This window comes from Candoia aspera, chromosome 1 (genome assembly GCF_035149785.1).
Source record: "Candoia aspera isolate rCanAsp1 chromosome 1, rCanAsp1.hap2, whole genome shotgun sequence".
NCBI lineage: Eukaryota > Metazoa > Chordata > Lepidosauria > Squamata > Boidae > Candoia > Candoia aspera.
In genome coordinates, this window is record NC_086153.1 from 98,307,895 (window position 1) to 98,324,764 (window position 16,870).

The following is a 16,870-nucleotide window of genomic DNA, read 5'->3' on the forward strand; positions in this document are numbered from 1 at the left end:
AAAATTACACATGATTTGGAGAGTACAGGCCACTGGAAAATCCTATCTTTGTACAGAAAGCCTGGAGCAGTTTTCTATGGAAGACTCTTAAAAAAATACAGAAACATGAATACCATAATGTGTTTGGAGATTGGTTATTTAAGCAGGAAATAAAAAGCCACTAAGAGTTTCACTGCAGTACTGAACTCTTTTTTTTAATCTTCATTTAAAAAAAATCTAACTATGTCTTATTGCTCTTCTTTCCTTTTTTCTATTCTGCTAGATCAATTTGCATTCTGTCGCTATATGATTGACATGTTTGCGCACGGGAATTTGTACACAGGTACTTGAAGTGAATGCTGTCAATGAAATGTTTGGTTTTTCTCAGAGCCTCAGCTTTTTTGTGCTCTCGGAATGTGTGTTTTATGTGTGTGTGTTGTTAAACATGGAAACAAAGAGTGCACAGGTTAAATAAAGCATATTAACGAATGGCTTAAACTGTTTAAGCTTCTAATACATTTTTCTGTGGCTGCATGCATTTAAGTTAATGTCAATATAAAAAGATGAAATCAGTGGAAATCTGATAAAGAATGAAAATGTTTTCCTTAGCAGTTGGCATACTGATTGTTTGCATGATGCATTTATGCCATAGAAAAGACAAAACATTTACTTGAAGTAAGTGTTTTAGTTTATATTTTCTTAAGATTGTAGAAAACATCAAAGGGATGACCAAAATAATCAAAAGCAGGGACACATACCCCATGAAGAAATCTTGAACTAGTTGGGTTTTAGGTTAGAAAAGTGTAATTATGGGGAGGAAATGATACCGGTATACAACAAAAGTAAAGTATCGTCCGTCCCAGGACGTTTCCTTTCTGTAGCCCTGGCTAAAGCTTTCTGACCATGATTGCTGAGAATTAATGGCATCAAGTCATCAATTCTGAGGTGGGTAACAGGTGAACATTGTACTCAAAGCCTTAAAGTAGGAATATACTGTAACATTTTTAAAAATCCAAAAGAAAACATCGACATCTCTTCCCCCAAACCTGATTGTGATAATCAGGACATGACTGTTTCTGGAAAAAAAGTGTGGCAACTTGCTAATATATTTCAGGAAACTGTAATATAGTTGAGAAAAAATATGAATTCATTTAAAGTGTGTGAAACTTGAAAGACACTCAAATCCTCCATGTAATAAATGTAGTGATTAGGTAGGCTGCCCTTGCATCATGAATAACAGCTAATTTATCCCACTGATCTTGATGAGATTCAAGATTCTTCAGCTTTTAGGCAAAAGGGTATAATTATCAATGCCACTTGCCTTATGTTCCTTGGCAAAATTAAGGAACATTGTTCTGCTTCATGTAGGACCTACATCCCACCTTCTCTGCTGACATCTCCTTCCACATCTTTTCCTAGCATGCCACTTCCAAAGCAAGCAGTAATGAATGTTTTCTGAGTATGGCCAGTTTAATAGACCAAGGGTGTAAATGTATTGCTTTTGTATTAGGGGCATTTCAAAGTGAGTTGCTAACGTTAAAAAATTCCTATAGAAATTCCTCCATGGTTTGTTTTCTCGATATCTATCTTGCCAAAGAGAAAGAAATTCAGAAGATGCAACGCAGTACGTTCCTAACTAAGAAGAGATAAATCTCAGGTGCAAGGCTCTACAAACAGGTTTCTCGGTGCAAGGTAATTCTATCAAAAAACACTGAGCTGAATCAGAAGGGGTTCATTCTGTAGCCCTAGTCAGCTTGGACTGGCCATCAGGTGTAAGCCCAGTGGATTTTTTATTACCTCTCATGTCTGCAGATAGCCACCCATAAAATTACTTCAACTGTTTTCCATATCTAGCCCATTCTTATGCAATCTATGGAGAGTTAAACAGTTCTTAACAGGAGAGGAAAGATAGGCCAAAAGAAAGATGTATAATTAGTCCCATTCTTGTGGTAGTCCATGTGGACTACAGGACCTAGAAACTTCTCTTACCAAATACCCATATCTTACCCTACCTGCTGGCTACCTCCATTTCTATTTATCTGAGACTGCAAAAAGCCACAAAGAAAGGAAGGGCAAAGACTGATTCCTGCTAACTATTCTTTCTTTTGTTTAATTAATTTTGTGCTACCCTATGGCTTCCCCAGTGCCCAGTTTAATTTGTAAGTAAAACAATGAAAATAATTTTAAACCTTTAAATAATGAACACCATATCCTAGTAAATTAATACAAGTGTGGAACTGAATTCTGAAATCAGAGAGAAAAATGACTACATAAACTCTTAAAAACCATGTGGGACCAATCTGAACAGAGAAGGGTCAGGGAGAATTCTACATTTGGTGTGCTACCTCAAAGAACACCCAGTTCCTATCAAGAAAGCTACAGTATGACTGGGGCTGAATTGTATACTGAAAGGCCTCTGAAGAAAGCAAATTCTTCAGAGGCTTTTCAGTATAAAATTCTAACCAGTCTAAAATTCTATAATCCTAAATTCTGGTCAGATTGTGGGAGAAGTTTTCTCTTTTTTCTTGATATCCTTGAACAAACCCATTTATGGCTTTATGCATATCTCCAATTGTGCCTGGCAACTCCTGTGTAGTTGATGCAAACTAGCACGAAATGGTCAAAACAACGTATGAACCTGAACAAGATCTAGTTACTGCAGTTTGCCCAGTTTCCAACCATTCTTTAAGGAAAACACAACAGGGTGTATGTGTTTCACTAGTCATTATCTTCATTGCAATTACTGTATCAGTTGAAACTGGACAAGAGCATTCCTGATAATAGCCAGCTGATTTTTTCAGAAGCAAAGCTGTATCCAGAAGTACTTACATTAGGGCTACAAGTTAGAGCTACAACATTAGGGCTACCAGATCCGGGCTACAAGAATTCAGATGACTACTACATGAAGATGTAGGAGATACATCTGGGAGTCACAGAAAATGGGATAATTCAAAGGGAAGATCACATAATATATTCCACTATGAATAAAGTATATCTCCTCAGTAGCAAATGATTTTTGCTAAGAGGTGCTAAGTCAAAATTAACCTAAAATATTTTCATGTGAGTATTTCTGAGACTTGTCCCAACCAATCCATCCCTTAGAAAAATAAGGCTATACTAGAATTTTCCCTAATTATTTACTTTTTTTGTGGGGTGGGGAACATTATTCTTACCCACATCACATACATGTGCCACTCCAGATCTAAGACATTGTAGAAGATATAAAATGGTTGTTAAGCTGCCAATATGGAGGGGGGTAGACTGGATAAAAAAAAAAAAAACACTTCCTACTGTTGCAAATTGAAGTTCCAACCTCAGTGAACAACTGAAGACCTTCTTCTTATATCTGGAGAAATTAGGTAAAATGTTTTCCCTAGTTCTCCATCCATAAATAGGTGGGAAAATTTTGACATGCCATTTGCACATAACACCACTGCCAGCAGCTACATGGAGATTTTTAAAATGAACTCCAAAGAATCACAGATGCCAAAGGCTATAGAGTTAAGAAAGTGCTTAGAGAATATTGGCTAAGATCCTATCTTAGATTAGAGGTTGAAACCTCTTTCTGAATTTGGAAATCTTAGAAAACTTTGCTTTTTTCTGTGTATGTTTCCATCTCCAATGACTTCATAAATGTCATCGTAATACTGTTTCTTGTCTCTTCTGATAGCTCTCTTGAAATCTTTTCTTTGTTCTGATATCCAGTTTGCATTCAACATCATCAACAACTTCTTTACTATCATTCCACATTTATTCTGGTTCCTATCAATGAGGATCAGGACTTCAAAGTGATTCCTGATGTTCTTGAAAATGGTGGATACATAGTCATGGTCATATTGTGGAATGGCTAGCTTTGTTGCTTTAGATTGAATTGGAATTTTCATAGGAGTAGTTTGTGATTTGTTTCACAGTCAGCCCCTGGCTACCTCTTTGCTGTTATAACTGAACTCTTTCAACTCCTTGTACCAATAATATAATCAGTTTGATTTCTGTGTACTCCATCTACTTTTTTTTTTAATCATGTGGCATAGCAGTTCAGTGTTCATGCTGCTTTTCTTGCTGGGAAATCCTTGTGAGGTCCAGCAGCCAGATGTGTAGCCTCTTTAGCCATGACAAGTCATGTTGCCTGGGGTGCACCACGAGGAGGCTAGTCTACACTGCACCTAGTTGGGCTGAGAGAAAGTGACTGGCCCAAGCTCACCCAGCCGGCTTTCATGCCTAAGGCAGGACTAGAACTCACAGACTCCTGGTTTCTAGCCCAGCACTTTAACCACTAGACCAAACTGGCTCTATCTAGTGATGTCCAGTGATGTCTAGTGATATCTAGATCTATCCATCTAGTGATGCCCATGTATATAGGTGTGATAAATACCATTAGTACACTGAAATATCCCCAGTTCATTCTTGGTAGTGTGTTGAGTGCCATCCAAGTTAGGGGCCCATCATCTGGCATCACATCATCAGTCATTTTATGTTGTTTATCTACATGGTTTTCTTGGTAAAAGAGGTTTACCATTGTCCACTCCTGTGCAATATGAAATAATGTCTTTGTTGTTGTCATTAAAGTGATCATCTGCCCCAGCATCTTCCTATACTTCTGCTGCTTATACAGGTGCCTGTTAGCTTTAGCTGGGCAGCTGGATGACCCTCATCCTGGGAATATATGTGGTATTCTTGGCATACACTCCCAGCATTCTTTGCTCATCCCTCTCAGGAATACACACACATATACTCTGCCATGATCAGCTGGCAGAGCAGGACTTGTGGGCAGCAAGGGTGGGGGAGGATTTACCAAGTGAAAATGATTTTTTTCCAAATTACTAAAAGGTTCTGTAGCTGAGAGACGTAGCTATTCCATATTCTATATACTTGTTCCAGCTCTCATATATTGCATGATTCCTGCAGACTACCAAATTAGTTGTTATTTGATGAAAATAGAAGATAAAAGTCAGGCTAAGATATCCTGCTGGAATCATTTCTCAGTACATTTTAAGACATAATGCGGAGTAATTTTAAGCAACTCCTAGGAAAAACAAAAAAAAAAATAAGTTGTCATCATTTAATCATTTAAATGTAATCAGAAACTATTATTATTAGCTATCCGTTCTGCAATTACAGTGTCCAGGATGGAACTGCTGCTTAATATTTCTATTCAGTAATTCAGAAATATACAAAAAAAAATGGTTTCTTATCTTTTGGGATTGCAGCTTTTCAACTTTCCTACACATAGATCTGCTTTGACTGATTGATCTGTTTTGACATGTTGATCTAGCACAGACTGTAATCCTATATAAGCCTACTCAAGAGTAAGTTTCACTGAGTTTAGTAGGGCTTATTCCAAAGTAAATTAATACCTCAGCCATTACCAATTCATTTCATTAAAATAATTATATTCTGAATTTCCTTTAAAAAGCCCAAGTAGGCTATCGGCTATTATAGTTCAATCCTGTATATATCTCCTTAAAAGTTAGTCTTTATTTCAGATATTCAGCAATTATTAGAACATTTCTAATAGTCTTGTTAAAAAAAAAGCATGAATCTCTATGACGTGCATATATATATTTTCGGTCAAGAGTCTTTTAATACTACTATTGAATCAGCCTTCAGCAAAGGAACGTTACCTTGTCGTGGTGCTGGAGCTTGAGCACCTCAATGATGCCATGAGCTAAACCGTGAAGGGCCACCCAAGACGGGAAGGTCATGACAGAGAGGTCAGACTAAATGCGATCCCTGGGGAAGGTAATGGCAACCCACCCCAGTATTCTTGCCGTGAAAACTAAATGGATCAGTACAACCAGAGATATGTTGGTAGACCATCGGAAGATGAGACCCCCAGGTCGGAAGATGGTCAAAATGCTACTGGGGAGGAACAGAGGAGGAGTTCAACTAGCCCCAGACGTGATGACGCAGCTAGCTCAAAGCCGAAAGGACGGCTAGCGGCCGACGGTGCTGGTGGTGAACGGCGAATCCGATGTTCTAAGGATCAACACACCATTGGAACCTGGAATGTAAGATCTATGCGCCAGGGCAAACTGGATGTGGTTATTGGTGAGATGTCAAGGTTAAAGATAGACATTTTGGGCGTCAGTGAACTGAAATGGACTGGAATGGGCCACTTCACATCAGATGACCACCAGATCTACTACTGTGGACAAGAGGACCACAGAAGAAATGGAGTAGCCTTCATAATTAATAGTAAAGTGGCTAAAGCAGTGCTTGGATACAATCCAAAAAACAATAGAATGATCTCAATTCAAACTCAGGGCAAGCCATCTAACATCACAGTGATCCAAATATATGCCCCAACCACAGATGCTGAAGAAGCTGAAGCAGAGCAGTTCTATAAGGATCTGCAGCACCTACTGGACAACACGCCTAAAAGAGATGTTATTTTCATCACGGAAGACTGGAATGCTAAGGTGGGCAGTCAAATGACACCTGAAATTACAGGTAGGCATGGCCTGGGAGAACAAAACAAAGCAGGACATAGGCTGATAGAATTTTGCCAAGACAACTCACTCTGCATAACAAACACTCTCTTCCAACAACCTAAGAGACGGCTTTATACATGGATTTCACCAGATGGACAACACTGAAATCAGATGGACTACATCCTTTGCAGCCAAAGATGGCAGACATCTATACAGTTGGTAAAAACAAGACCTGGAGCTGACTGTAGTTCAGATCACGAACTTCTTCTTGCACAATTTAGGATCAGACTAAAGAGATTAGGGAAGACCCACAGATCAGCTAGATATGAGCTCACTAATATCCCTAAGGAATATGCAGTGGAGGTGAAGAATAGATTTAAGGGACTGGACTTAGTAGATAGGGTCCCAGAAGAACTCTGGACAGAAGTTCGCAACAGTGTTCAGGAGGCGGCAACAAAATACATCCCAAAGAAAGAGAAAACCAAGAAGGCAAAATGGCTGTCTGCTGAGACACTAGAAGTAGCCCAAGAAAGAAGGAAAGCAAAAGGCAACAGTGATAGGGGGAGATATGCCCAATTAAATGCAAAATTCCAGAGGTTAGCCAGAAGAGATAAGGAATTATTTTTAAACAAGCAATGCACAGAAGTGGAAGAAGACAATAGAATAGGAAGGACAAGAGACCTCTTCCAGAAAATTAGAAACATTGGAGGTAAATTCCAGGCAAAAATGGGTATGATCAAAAACAAAGATGGCAAGGACCTAACAGAAGAAGAAGAGATCAAGAAAAGGTGGCAAGAATATACGGAAGACCTGTATAGGAAGGATAACAATATCGGGGATAGCTTTGACGGTGTTGGTCAGTGAGCTAGAGCCAGACATCCTAAAGAGTGAGGTTGAGTGGGCCTTAAGAAGCATTGCTAATAACAAGGCAGCAGGAGATGACGGCATCCCAGCTGAACTGTTCAAAATCTTGCAAGATGATGCTGTCAAGGTAATGCATGCTATATGCCAGCAAATTTGGAAAACACAAGAAATGCTATCAGACTGGAAAAAATCAACTTATATCCCCATACCAAAATAGGGAAACACTAAAGAATGTTCAAACTATCGAACAGTGGCACTCATTTCACATGCCAGTAAGGTAATGCTCAAGATCCTGCAAGGTAAACTTCAGCAATTCATGGAGCAAGAATTGCCAGATGTACAAGCTGGGTTTAGAAAAGGCAGAGTGTAATGATTGCCCCAGCCCCAATACTCAGACTCACAAGAGGCTGCTATATGAAATCTGATTTATTAAGGAACTTAGGACAAATACAGAAAAAGCTGAGAATGAGCAAAAGCGCGCCAAATACAAACTTAAACCCTTGGTGCAAACGTATCCCGCCTCCCTCGTAACAGCCCCGCCCGTCACAGGTGCTAGCAATCGTCAGAGCTGCTAGCCTGGGAAAGTAACCTTGAACGCAGTAGATAATGCAAATACATTCCAGAGCAAAGCCAAAAGATAAATACTCCCATCCTCCCGAGAAAGATGAAACACGCATCCAGCTAATGACATGCGAAACATTACGATGTATCAAAGACATTGAAACGGCGAACATGACATACCGCCCCCCTAAAAATACCCCTAGGGACCCGGCTTAGTGGGATAAGCAGAGTGGAAACGGGCAACTAGGACAGGGGAAGCCACATCTGGTGCAGCGACCCACTCCGGATGAGGGAAATGCTTCCAACGAACTAAGTATTGCAGAGTATTGCGAAGGCATCTAGAGTCCAAAATTTCTTTAACTTCAAAGTGTTGCTGACCGTCAATCATGATGGGGGTTGGAGGTGGAGGTTGGTGATGCCAGCGGTCAGAACGAATAGTCGGTTTGAGCAAACTGCAATGAAAAACAGGGTGTAAGCGTTTGAGGTTATGAGGCAAGTCAAGTTTAAAAGTCACAGGGTTAATTTGAGCGGTAATGGGGAAAGGACCCACAAATTTAGGAGCCAGTTTCTTGGAAGGTTGTGAGGACTTTATGAACTTAGTGGAAAGGTAAACCGAGTCCCCGACTTGAAATGCCGGCTGAGGGGCACGCTTCCGATCAGCATAATGTTTATAATCCAATTGTGCATCAGCTAGTGCCTTTTGAATCATCGGCCAGGAGTCTGCCAGTTGCGTTGCCCAATCACCCGGAGTGGTTGATCTGCCTGGAGGTTGCGGTAGATCTGGGATAGGTACAAAGTCTCTGCCTTGGGCAACACGAAATGGGGTTTGGCCGGTGCTTTGATGAACCGCATTGTTGTAAGCCACTTCAGCAAAAGGGAGGAGGTCTACCCAGTTGTCCTGCTGGTAATTCACAAAAGCTTGAAGGTACTGCTCCAGAGTAGAATTTAAAGCCTCTGTGGCCCCGTCCGTCTGGGGATGCCACGCCGTGGACAGGGCTTGCTTCGTTCCCAACAGTTTGAGGAACGCCCGCCAAAATTGCAAGGTAAATTGTGTGCCCCTGTCCGAAATCAAGCGGGAGGGACATCCGTGTAGCCTGTACACGTGTACCAGAAATAGGCGGGCCAATTGACGTGCCAACGGAATGGACACGCAAGGGATGAAGTGGGCTTGTTTTGAGAAATAGTCTTTGACCACCCAAATGACAGTTTTGTGTTGACTGGGTGGTAATTCAACAATAAAGTCCATGGAGATTTCATCCCAGGGGCAAGAAGGGGCAGCCACCGGCTGCAGCAGCCCCTGAGGCTTCCCCCCCTTGCGCTTAGACATCGCACAAACAGTGCAGGAGGCAATATAGTCCTTGACATCTTTGCGTAATGTGGGCCACCAGAACTGCCTCCGAACAAGGTGTAAGGTTTTAACAAACCCGAAGTGACCCGCTAGTTTGTCATCGTGTGAACGTAGTAACACCTCTTTTCTTAGGCTTTCAGGGACGTAGAGGCGGTTAGATTTCCAAGCGAAGCCTTGGTCAAAAGTAACATTGTCTTTATTTGCAAGCAACCAAGTATCAGTTTTTAGCTCTTTTAGAAACTTTTGTTGCAACTGGGAAGGAATTGACAAAGCGCTCGGCTGGGTGGCGTCTGCAGCGGGTGGCTGCCGCGCGCGCGTTTGGCTACGCGTCACAGCCTGCATACCCAATTGGGGCGCCGTCCACAGGGTGCTAACCACTTCTGGCGCTGCCCCAGAGTCCTGAGGTTGCCTTGACAACGCATCAGCCAGGAAATTCTTTTTCCCCGGAATAAACTTCAATTGAAAGTTGAACCAATTAAAAAATTGAGCCCAACGGACTTGTTTCGGGCTCAGTTTTCGAGGGGTGCTAAGAGCCTCCAAATGTTTATGGTCAGTCCACACCTCAAAGGGATGATTTTCCCCCTCTAACAGATGCCGCCAAGCTTCTAATGCGGCTTTTACTGCGAATGCCTCTTTCTCCCATACATGCCAACGTCACTCAGTCTCGGAGAATTTGCGGGACAGGTAGGCACATGGCTTGAGGCATCCTGTCCCATCTTGTTGCATCAACAATGCCCCAATGGAATAATCGGAGGCATCAGCCTGAACCACAAAAGGTTTCGAGGGATCGGGATGTTGCAAAATGGGCTCTTTGATAAAAGCTGCCTTGAGCTGCTCAAACGCCGTTTGACAAGCAGGCGTCCAGCGCAACAGCGCCCCTGGATTCTTTACTCTTCGAGTGTCTCCCAAACCCTTGGTTCGGAGCAATTCGGTTAGTGGCAAGGCAATTTCAGCGAATCCCCTTATGAATAATCTGTAGTAGTTACTGAACCCCAGGAAACTTTGAAGTTGCCTGCGGGTGTGGGGACTTTCCCAGTCCATGATAGCCTGCACCTTAGCAGGGTCCTTTTCAATGCCTTTATCTGAAATTCTATACCCCAAATAGTCAATTTGTGTCTGGTGAAATGCACATTTAGACAGTTTGGCATACAATTCTGCTGATCTGAGTTTACTCAGCACCCTTTTCACCAGAGAGACATGCTCTTCCATGGTTTCAGTATAAATCAATACATCATCCAAATACACCAATACCCCCTTAAACAGATGCTCATGCAGTACTTCATTGATCAATTGCATAAATACCCCAGGGGCCCCGGCCAGACCAAAAGGTAACACCTTATACTGGAATGCACCCAACAGGCAATTGAAGGCAGTTTTCCACTCATCGCCCTCCTTGATTCGTACACAATAATAGGCTTCTCTTAAATCGAGTTTAGAGAAGATTTTTCCCTTAGCCAGATGTGACAACATGTCCTTGATCAATGGCAGGGGATATTTATTGGAAATTGAGACGGCATTTAATCCGCGGAAATCGGTACAAAGTCTCAATGTCCCATCCTTTTTTGGGCGGAAGAGAACCGGCGCCCCCACCGGTGAATTCGCTGGCTCAATGAATCCGCGCGCCAAATTTTTGTCCACAAAGTCTCTCAACAGAGTCAGTTCCTTTTGTGTCATGGAATAAATCTTTGGCTTGGGCAATTGGGTGTTGGGCACCAGCTCAATGGCACAATCCGTTTTACGATGAGGAGGCAATTGGTCCGCTTCCTTTTCGCCAAACACATCAGCAAACATCCGGTACTCCGGTGGCAAGCCTTCCAGAGGAGGGGCCGGGCAATGCGGAGTCGCAGCTGCCGCAACCCCCACCATCTCCTCTGGGGTACCCTTCCCTTCTGTCGCTTGGTAAAACCCATCCCTAAACGTGATAGTCCGGTAGACCCAGTTTATTTGGGGATTTTGCTGAACCAACCAGGGCACCCCCAACACCACCAGGGGACCCCCTACCGGAGCCACGACGAAAGACAAACCTTCCCGGTGGCTTCCCAGCTGCAAGGCTACCCGCCCTGTGAAATGGGTGACCGGTTTGCCCCCTGCCATGGACCCATCCAGCTGTGTAAAGGCGATGGGTCGCTGTAAAGGGAAAGTAGGTAGCTCCAGAGCCGCTACCACATTGGGGTGCATTAGACACCTGGAACACCCCGAATCGATCATGGCCCATACTTCTAGTCTTGGATCGGGAGCCCAACTTCAACTTCACTGTGAGAATGCGGTAACTGCCACTCACCGATGAAGGCTCGCGCCCTTCTTCCACCACCTGCCCTGCGGCGCCCTTTAAAGCAGATGGCTGGCGTTTCCCGCCGGCTGCAGTAGTTCGGGCTCACCCTCATCCTCGTAGAACATCACATCGTCTCCCTCGCTTTCAGCCACCGCTGCTTTCTGCTTCCTCGGCAGGGAAGGGGACTTCGTCGGCGGCTTGCCGAGCCGTTCCTCTCCCTTTGCCTTCGGGCACGCCGCCACTTGATGCCCCTCCTTACCACATCGCAGACACTGGCCTTTTGCATACCGCTTCTCTCGCTCCTCGTCCCAGGGTCGTTGCCCGGGTCGCCCCCCGGTGCTCGGTGGGCGACTGGGCTTCGCCTCCCACCCTGATTTGGCGGTCCTCCAATGGGTGAAGATCTCATGGGCATGCTCAGCCCTTCCCGCAAGCTGGATCCACTCGTACAGCGTGTAGGGGTCGTCTCTCCCCAAGGACCAGCGCAGCACCTCTGTGTTCAGGCCATCCTTGAATAATTCGATGATGGTGGCTTGGGACCAGTCATCCACTTTCCCAGCAAGCGCTTTGAACTCTAGCGCGTAATCAGCCACGGATCTTGACCCCTGCTTAAGTTCTTTCAGAGCTCGCTTTGCCCTCTCTTTCGCCAGGGGATCCTCAAAGTGTTGCCTCAACGCCCAGAGGAACTCGTTGAATTTCTCCAGTTCAGGCGCTTCCGACTGGCACATCTGGACATACCAGTCTGCCGCCCTCCCTTTCAGTTTGGTGGCAATGGTGATGATCTTTGCCTTTTCCGATTGAAACAGCAACCCCCATTCCTCCATGTAGGCTTTAGCATTCATCAGGAAAAATGAGAGTTTGGTCGGATCCCCATCAAACTTGACAGGGAAGTCTCTCATCCCGCCCCCCGCCGGGCTGCGCCCCACCACCGGGGCTACAGGGGTTTGCGCTCCCCGGGCTAGTGGCGGCGTGGGGCCCGGGGGCGGCCGCACAGGCGATGTTGCTATTTCCATCTGGACCGTCTGGTCCCCCTCGCGCGTCCGCGCCGTCTGTCTCCGCTCCAGAGACTGCCCATGGGACGAAGGGGTCGAATGCCGTTGGCTTGAGCCTTCCCGGGTTTCTCTCAACGAGGTCACGTCTAGACTCAGCTGCTTCAGTATGGTTTCCAACGAGTCCATTTTTGACTCCAGCACCCGGATACGATCCGGGGTGGGGGAGCCTTCTTTGGGCTGCACCTGAACCACTGTGGGGGATAAGGGGTACCTCTGCCTCCAGGATGGGCCCCCCGCCACCGAGACATTCCCTTGGGTCTCATCCCAGGTGACCAGCTCACCCGGGGTGGTTACGGTAGTCTCCGGGGCAGTTTTCATGCCCCCGGCTTCACCCTCCGACTCGGAGCTCGCCTCTTCCTGGATGGCTGACAGCTCCCCCACTTGGGACGGTCAGTCGGGTCGCCTCACGGTCGAGTCCGGCTCCCCTTCTTCCATCATCATGATGTCGGGTTCGGTCATCGCTGGCGCTCTCCCTCACAGGGTTAGACAACTTGTCTTTTCCTGGACAGGGGCCAGCGGAGTTGGGATCTTTGATTCTCAGCTTTATGTAATGATTGCCCCAGCCCCAATACTCAGACTCACAAGAGGCTGCTATATGAAATCTGATTTATTAAGGAACTTAGGACAAATACAGAAAAAGCTGAGAATGAGCAAAAGCACGCCAAATACAAACTTAAACCCTTGGTGCAAACGTATCCCGCCTCCCTCGTAACAGCCCTGCCCGTCACAGGTGCTAGCAATCGTCAGAGCTGCTAGCCTGGGAAAGTAACCTTGAACGCAGTAGATAATGCAAATACATTCCAGAGCAAAGCCAAAAGATAAATACTCCCATCCTCCCGAGAAAGATGAAACACGCATCCAGCTAATGACATGCGAAACGTTACGATGTATCAAAGACATTGAAACGGCGAACATGACACAGAGGAACTAGGGACCAAATTGCCAATATCTGCTGGATAATGGAAAAAACCAGGGAGTTTCAGAAAAACATCTATTTCTGTTTGATTGACTATTCTAAAGCCTTTGACTGTGTGGACCATAACAAATTGTGGCAAGTTCTTAGCGGTATGGGGATACCAAGTCATCTTGTCTGCCTCCTGAAGAATCTGTATAACGACCAAGTAGCAACAGTAAGAACAGACCACGGAACAACGGACTGGTTTAAGATTGGGAAAGGAGTACAGCAGGGCTGTATACTCTCACCCTACCTATTCAACTTGTACGCAGAACACATCATGCGACATGCTGGGCTTGAGGAATCCAAGGTTGGAGTTAAAATCGCTGGAAGAAGCATTAACAATCTCAGATATGCAGATGATACCACTTTGATGGCTGAAAGTGAAGAGGAACTGAGGAGCCTTATGATGAAGGTGAAAGAAGAAAGTGCAAAAGCTGGCTTGCAGCTAAACCTCAAAAAAAACAAGATTATGGCAACCAGCTTGATTGATAACTGGCAAATAGAGGGAGAAAATGTAGAAGCAGTGAAAGACTTTGTATTTCTAGGTGCAAAGATTACTGCAGATGCTGACTGCAGTCAGGAAATCAGAAGACGCTTAATCCTTGGGAGAAGAGCAATGACAAATCTCGATAAAATAGTTAAGAGCAGAGACATCACACTGACAACAAAGGCCCGCATAGTTAAAGCAATGGTGTTCCCCGTAGTAACATATGGCTGCGAGAGCTGGACCATAAGGAAGGCTGAGAGAAGGAAGATCGATGCTTTTGAACTGTGGTGTTGGAGGAAAATTCTGAGAGTGACTTGGACTGCCAGAAGATCAAACCAGTCCATACTCCAGGAAATAAAGCCAGACTGCTCACTTGAGGGAATGATATCAAAGGCAAAACTGAAATACTCTGGCCACATAATGAGAAGACAGGACACCCTGGAGAAGATGCTGATGCTTGGGAGAGTGGAGGACAAAAGGAAGAGGGGCCGACCAAGGGCAAGGTGGATGGATGATATTCTAGAGGTGATGGACCCGTCCCTGGGGGAGCTGGGGGTGTTGACGACTGAGAGGAAGCTTTGGTGTGGGCTGGTCCATGAAGTCACGAAGAGTTGGAAGCGACTGAATGAATAAACAACAACACCACAGAGAATGCATTAAAATACAGACAATCATGTGCAGAAAATGCACATGTTCATGTGGAAATGTCTCTGCTGGAAGAAATGCAAGACTCTGGAGAAGCAGACTGCCAGTGCTGGTTGTCTAGCTGTGAAAGTTCACATGCCCCCTTTTTGCAAACAAAAATTAATGAGGCTACATGTGAAACATTTGCCAGTACTTAGGTGCCATTAAAAGAGTTGGACAAATTATCCAAAAATAACTAAACAGTTAATGAAATAGTTCTACAGCAATATTTCAGACAGTGATTGTGGAAATACATGTTTAGATTGCTCATCACTAGTCGGAAGCGACTAAACGAATAAACAACAACAATTGAATCAGCAGGTTGACAAAACATTTACTTCTTTTGAGGAATAAAGACATACATTCCAAATGTTTTCCAGACCCATTTAAAGACCGAAGCTCTTTCAGTTCCTGACTGAGCCAATCCCTGTCAGGGAAGGAGATGCATTGGCCTTGAGGTGCATGGGCAAGGAGATTGTGCAAAAGCATTTTCTTGAGCAGGCTGTGGGTGGAAATGTCAGTGATTTCTCAGCTGGGCATTTGCAAAGGCCGAACATCTATTACAGTGTTTTGGATGCCATTTTGTTAGAATATTAGATGCCACCTAATGGTATCTCTGTTTAACCAGAAAGTTCCCTTATTGTGTAAAAAGCACAGGATGCTGGACTGAAACTGGTTCAAGTTCCCATTCAGTCTTGGAGTTTAGCAGGTAACTTTGAGCTGTTCACACTTTCTCAGCTCAACATAGTCACATAGCTGTTGTGAAGAAAAGAGAAGACCCCACATGTTACCACTTTGAGTTCCCAGAGTAAAAGCATGTACCAGTGAAATATACGTTGGCTATAGTCTGCACTGTGGACTACAGCCAAAAATTATGCTATACATTGTCCAAGAAACTTCTAAACTGTCTAATTAATTTCCTTTACAATGAAAGGCAGTAAATCATGTTCAATGTGTGTATAGCTTGAACAATCAGTTCAAGGGTTTCACCCCTAAAGTCAGTGTGGCCAGGGCCTAATTGGGACAGGATTGTGATTTTCCCCTTAAAAATCTTCAATCCCCCCAATTTTTTTTTTAAAAAGAGTCCCTATCTAGTACATGCTGTCTGTGGCTGATGGCTGGTTGCTCCCAGGCTACAGTTTTAACACCTGTGATATTTACATTTATTTATCAAATTTGTGACTCTGGGTGGTATAGAATAAAACCAACAATTAAAATATTATACATAAGCCATTTAAAACAAACATAAATAAAAAAACAAGATGATGAAAGGGAATACACAGAATATTACATACGATGCAGCCAACACATGGGCTCCATGTTGGCAGGAGATCCCCAGGCTCGCTGAAAAAGCCACATTTTAAGGGATTTCTGGAAGGTCACAAGGGTTGTGGCCAACCTCACCTTGGGGGGCATGATGTTCCAAATGGTGGGTGCCATGGCAGAAAAGCCTCATCTCCTAGAACCCAACAGACAGAATTCCTTAGCGTACAGGACCTGCAACATGTCTCTCCTGCGGACCTGATGGGACAGGTAGAAGTAATCTGGGACAGGTAGTCCCTCAGATAACCTGGCCCCATGCCATGTAGGGCATTAAAGGTCGTAACCAGCAAGTTGACTTGGACCTGGAAGCAAACTCATAACCAGTGCAGCTCATGGAGCAGACAAGTAATGTGTGTCCTTTCAGGGGCATGCAATAACTGCCCAGGCCACCAGCTGAAGCTTCTGGATACTGTTTAAGGGCAGCCCCATGTAGAGTTCATTACAGTAATGCATTTGGAAGGTGACCATGGCATGAGTGACTGTGAGCAGAGCCCAATGATCCAGGAATGGGCACAACTGGCACATAATACAAAGTTGCACAAAGGCCCTTTGTATAGAGAAATTAAAGGAGAAAGGCTTATGAGAATGCATATGAATGTTTCTGATCTAGCGATCTGATGTAGAAAACAGCTGAAATGAATTTACAGAAAGGAACAAATGAAACTAAGCATAACTAAAATGGACAAATTCTCCTTTTGCTACTTAACTGCATGCCTTCCTTTAATTATGCACCATGCTTTAATTATGTGTCTGTGGGGAATTTTAAAAAATTCTAAGTACGGAGGAAGCAATATTCATTAAGACTATAGTACATGGGGAGGGGAAGTTTAATTCTAACAAAATAAAATTGCCCTCATGCTGTAATTAGCAATAGGGAAACAAGTTCCCACTGGTGTCACTGAGAGCCTTTTCTA

General features: G+C 44.1%; 1 protein-coding gene across 1 annotated transcript in view; it reads left to right on the top strand.

The window, feature by feature from the left end:
- The window catches only part of TRDN (triadin), a 207,467-nt gene that overhangs the window by 81,652 nt on the left and 108,945 nt on the right, over positions 1-16,870 (top strand). The window contains exon 13 of the mRNA XM_063295963.1: positions 263-322. Coding sequence (XP_063152033.1) covers positions 263-322 — 60 coding nt within the window. The remainder of the gene's footprint in view (positions 1-262; positions 323-16,870) is intronic.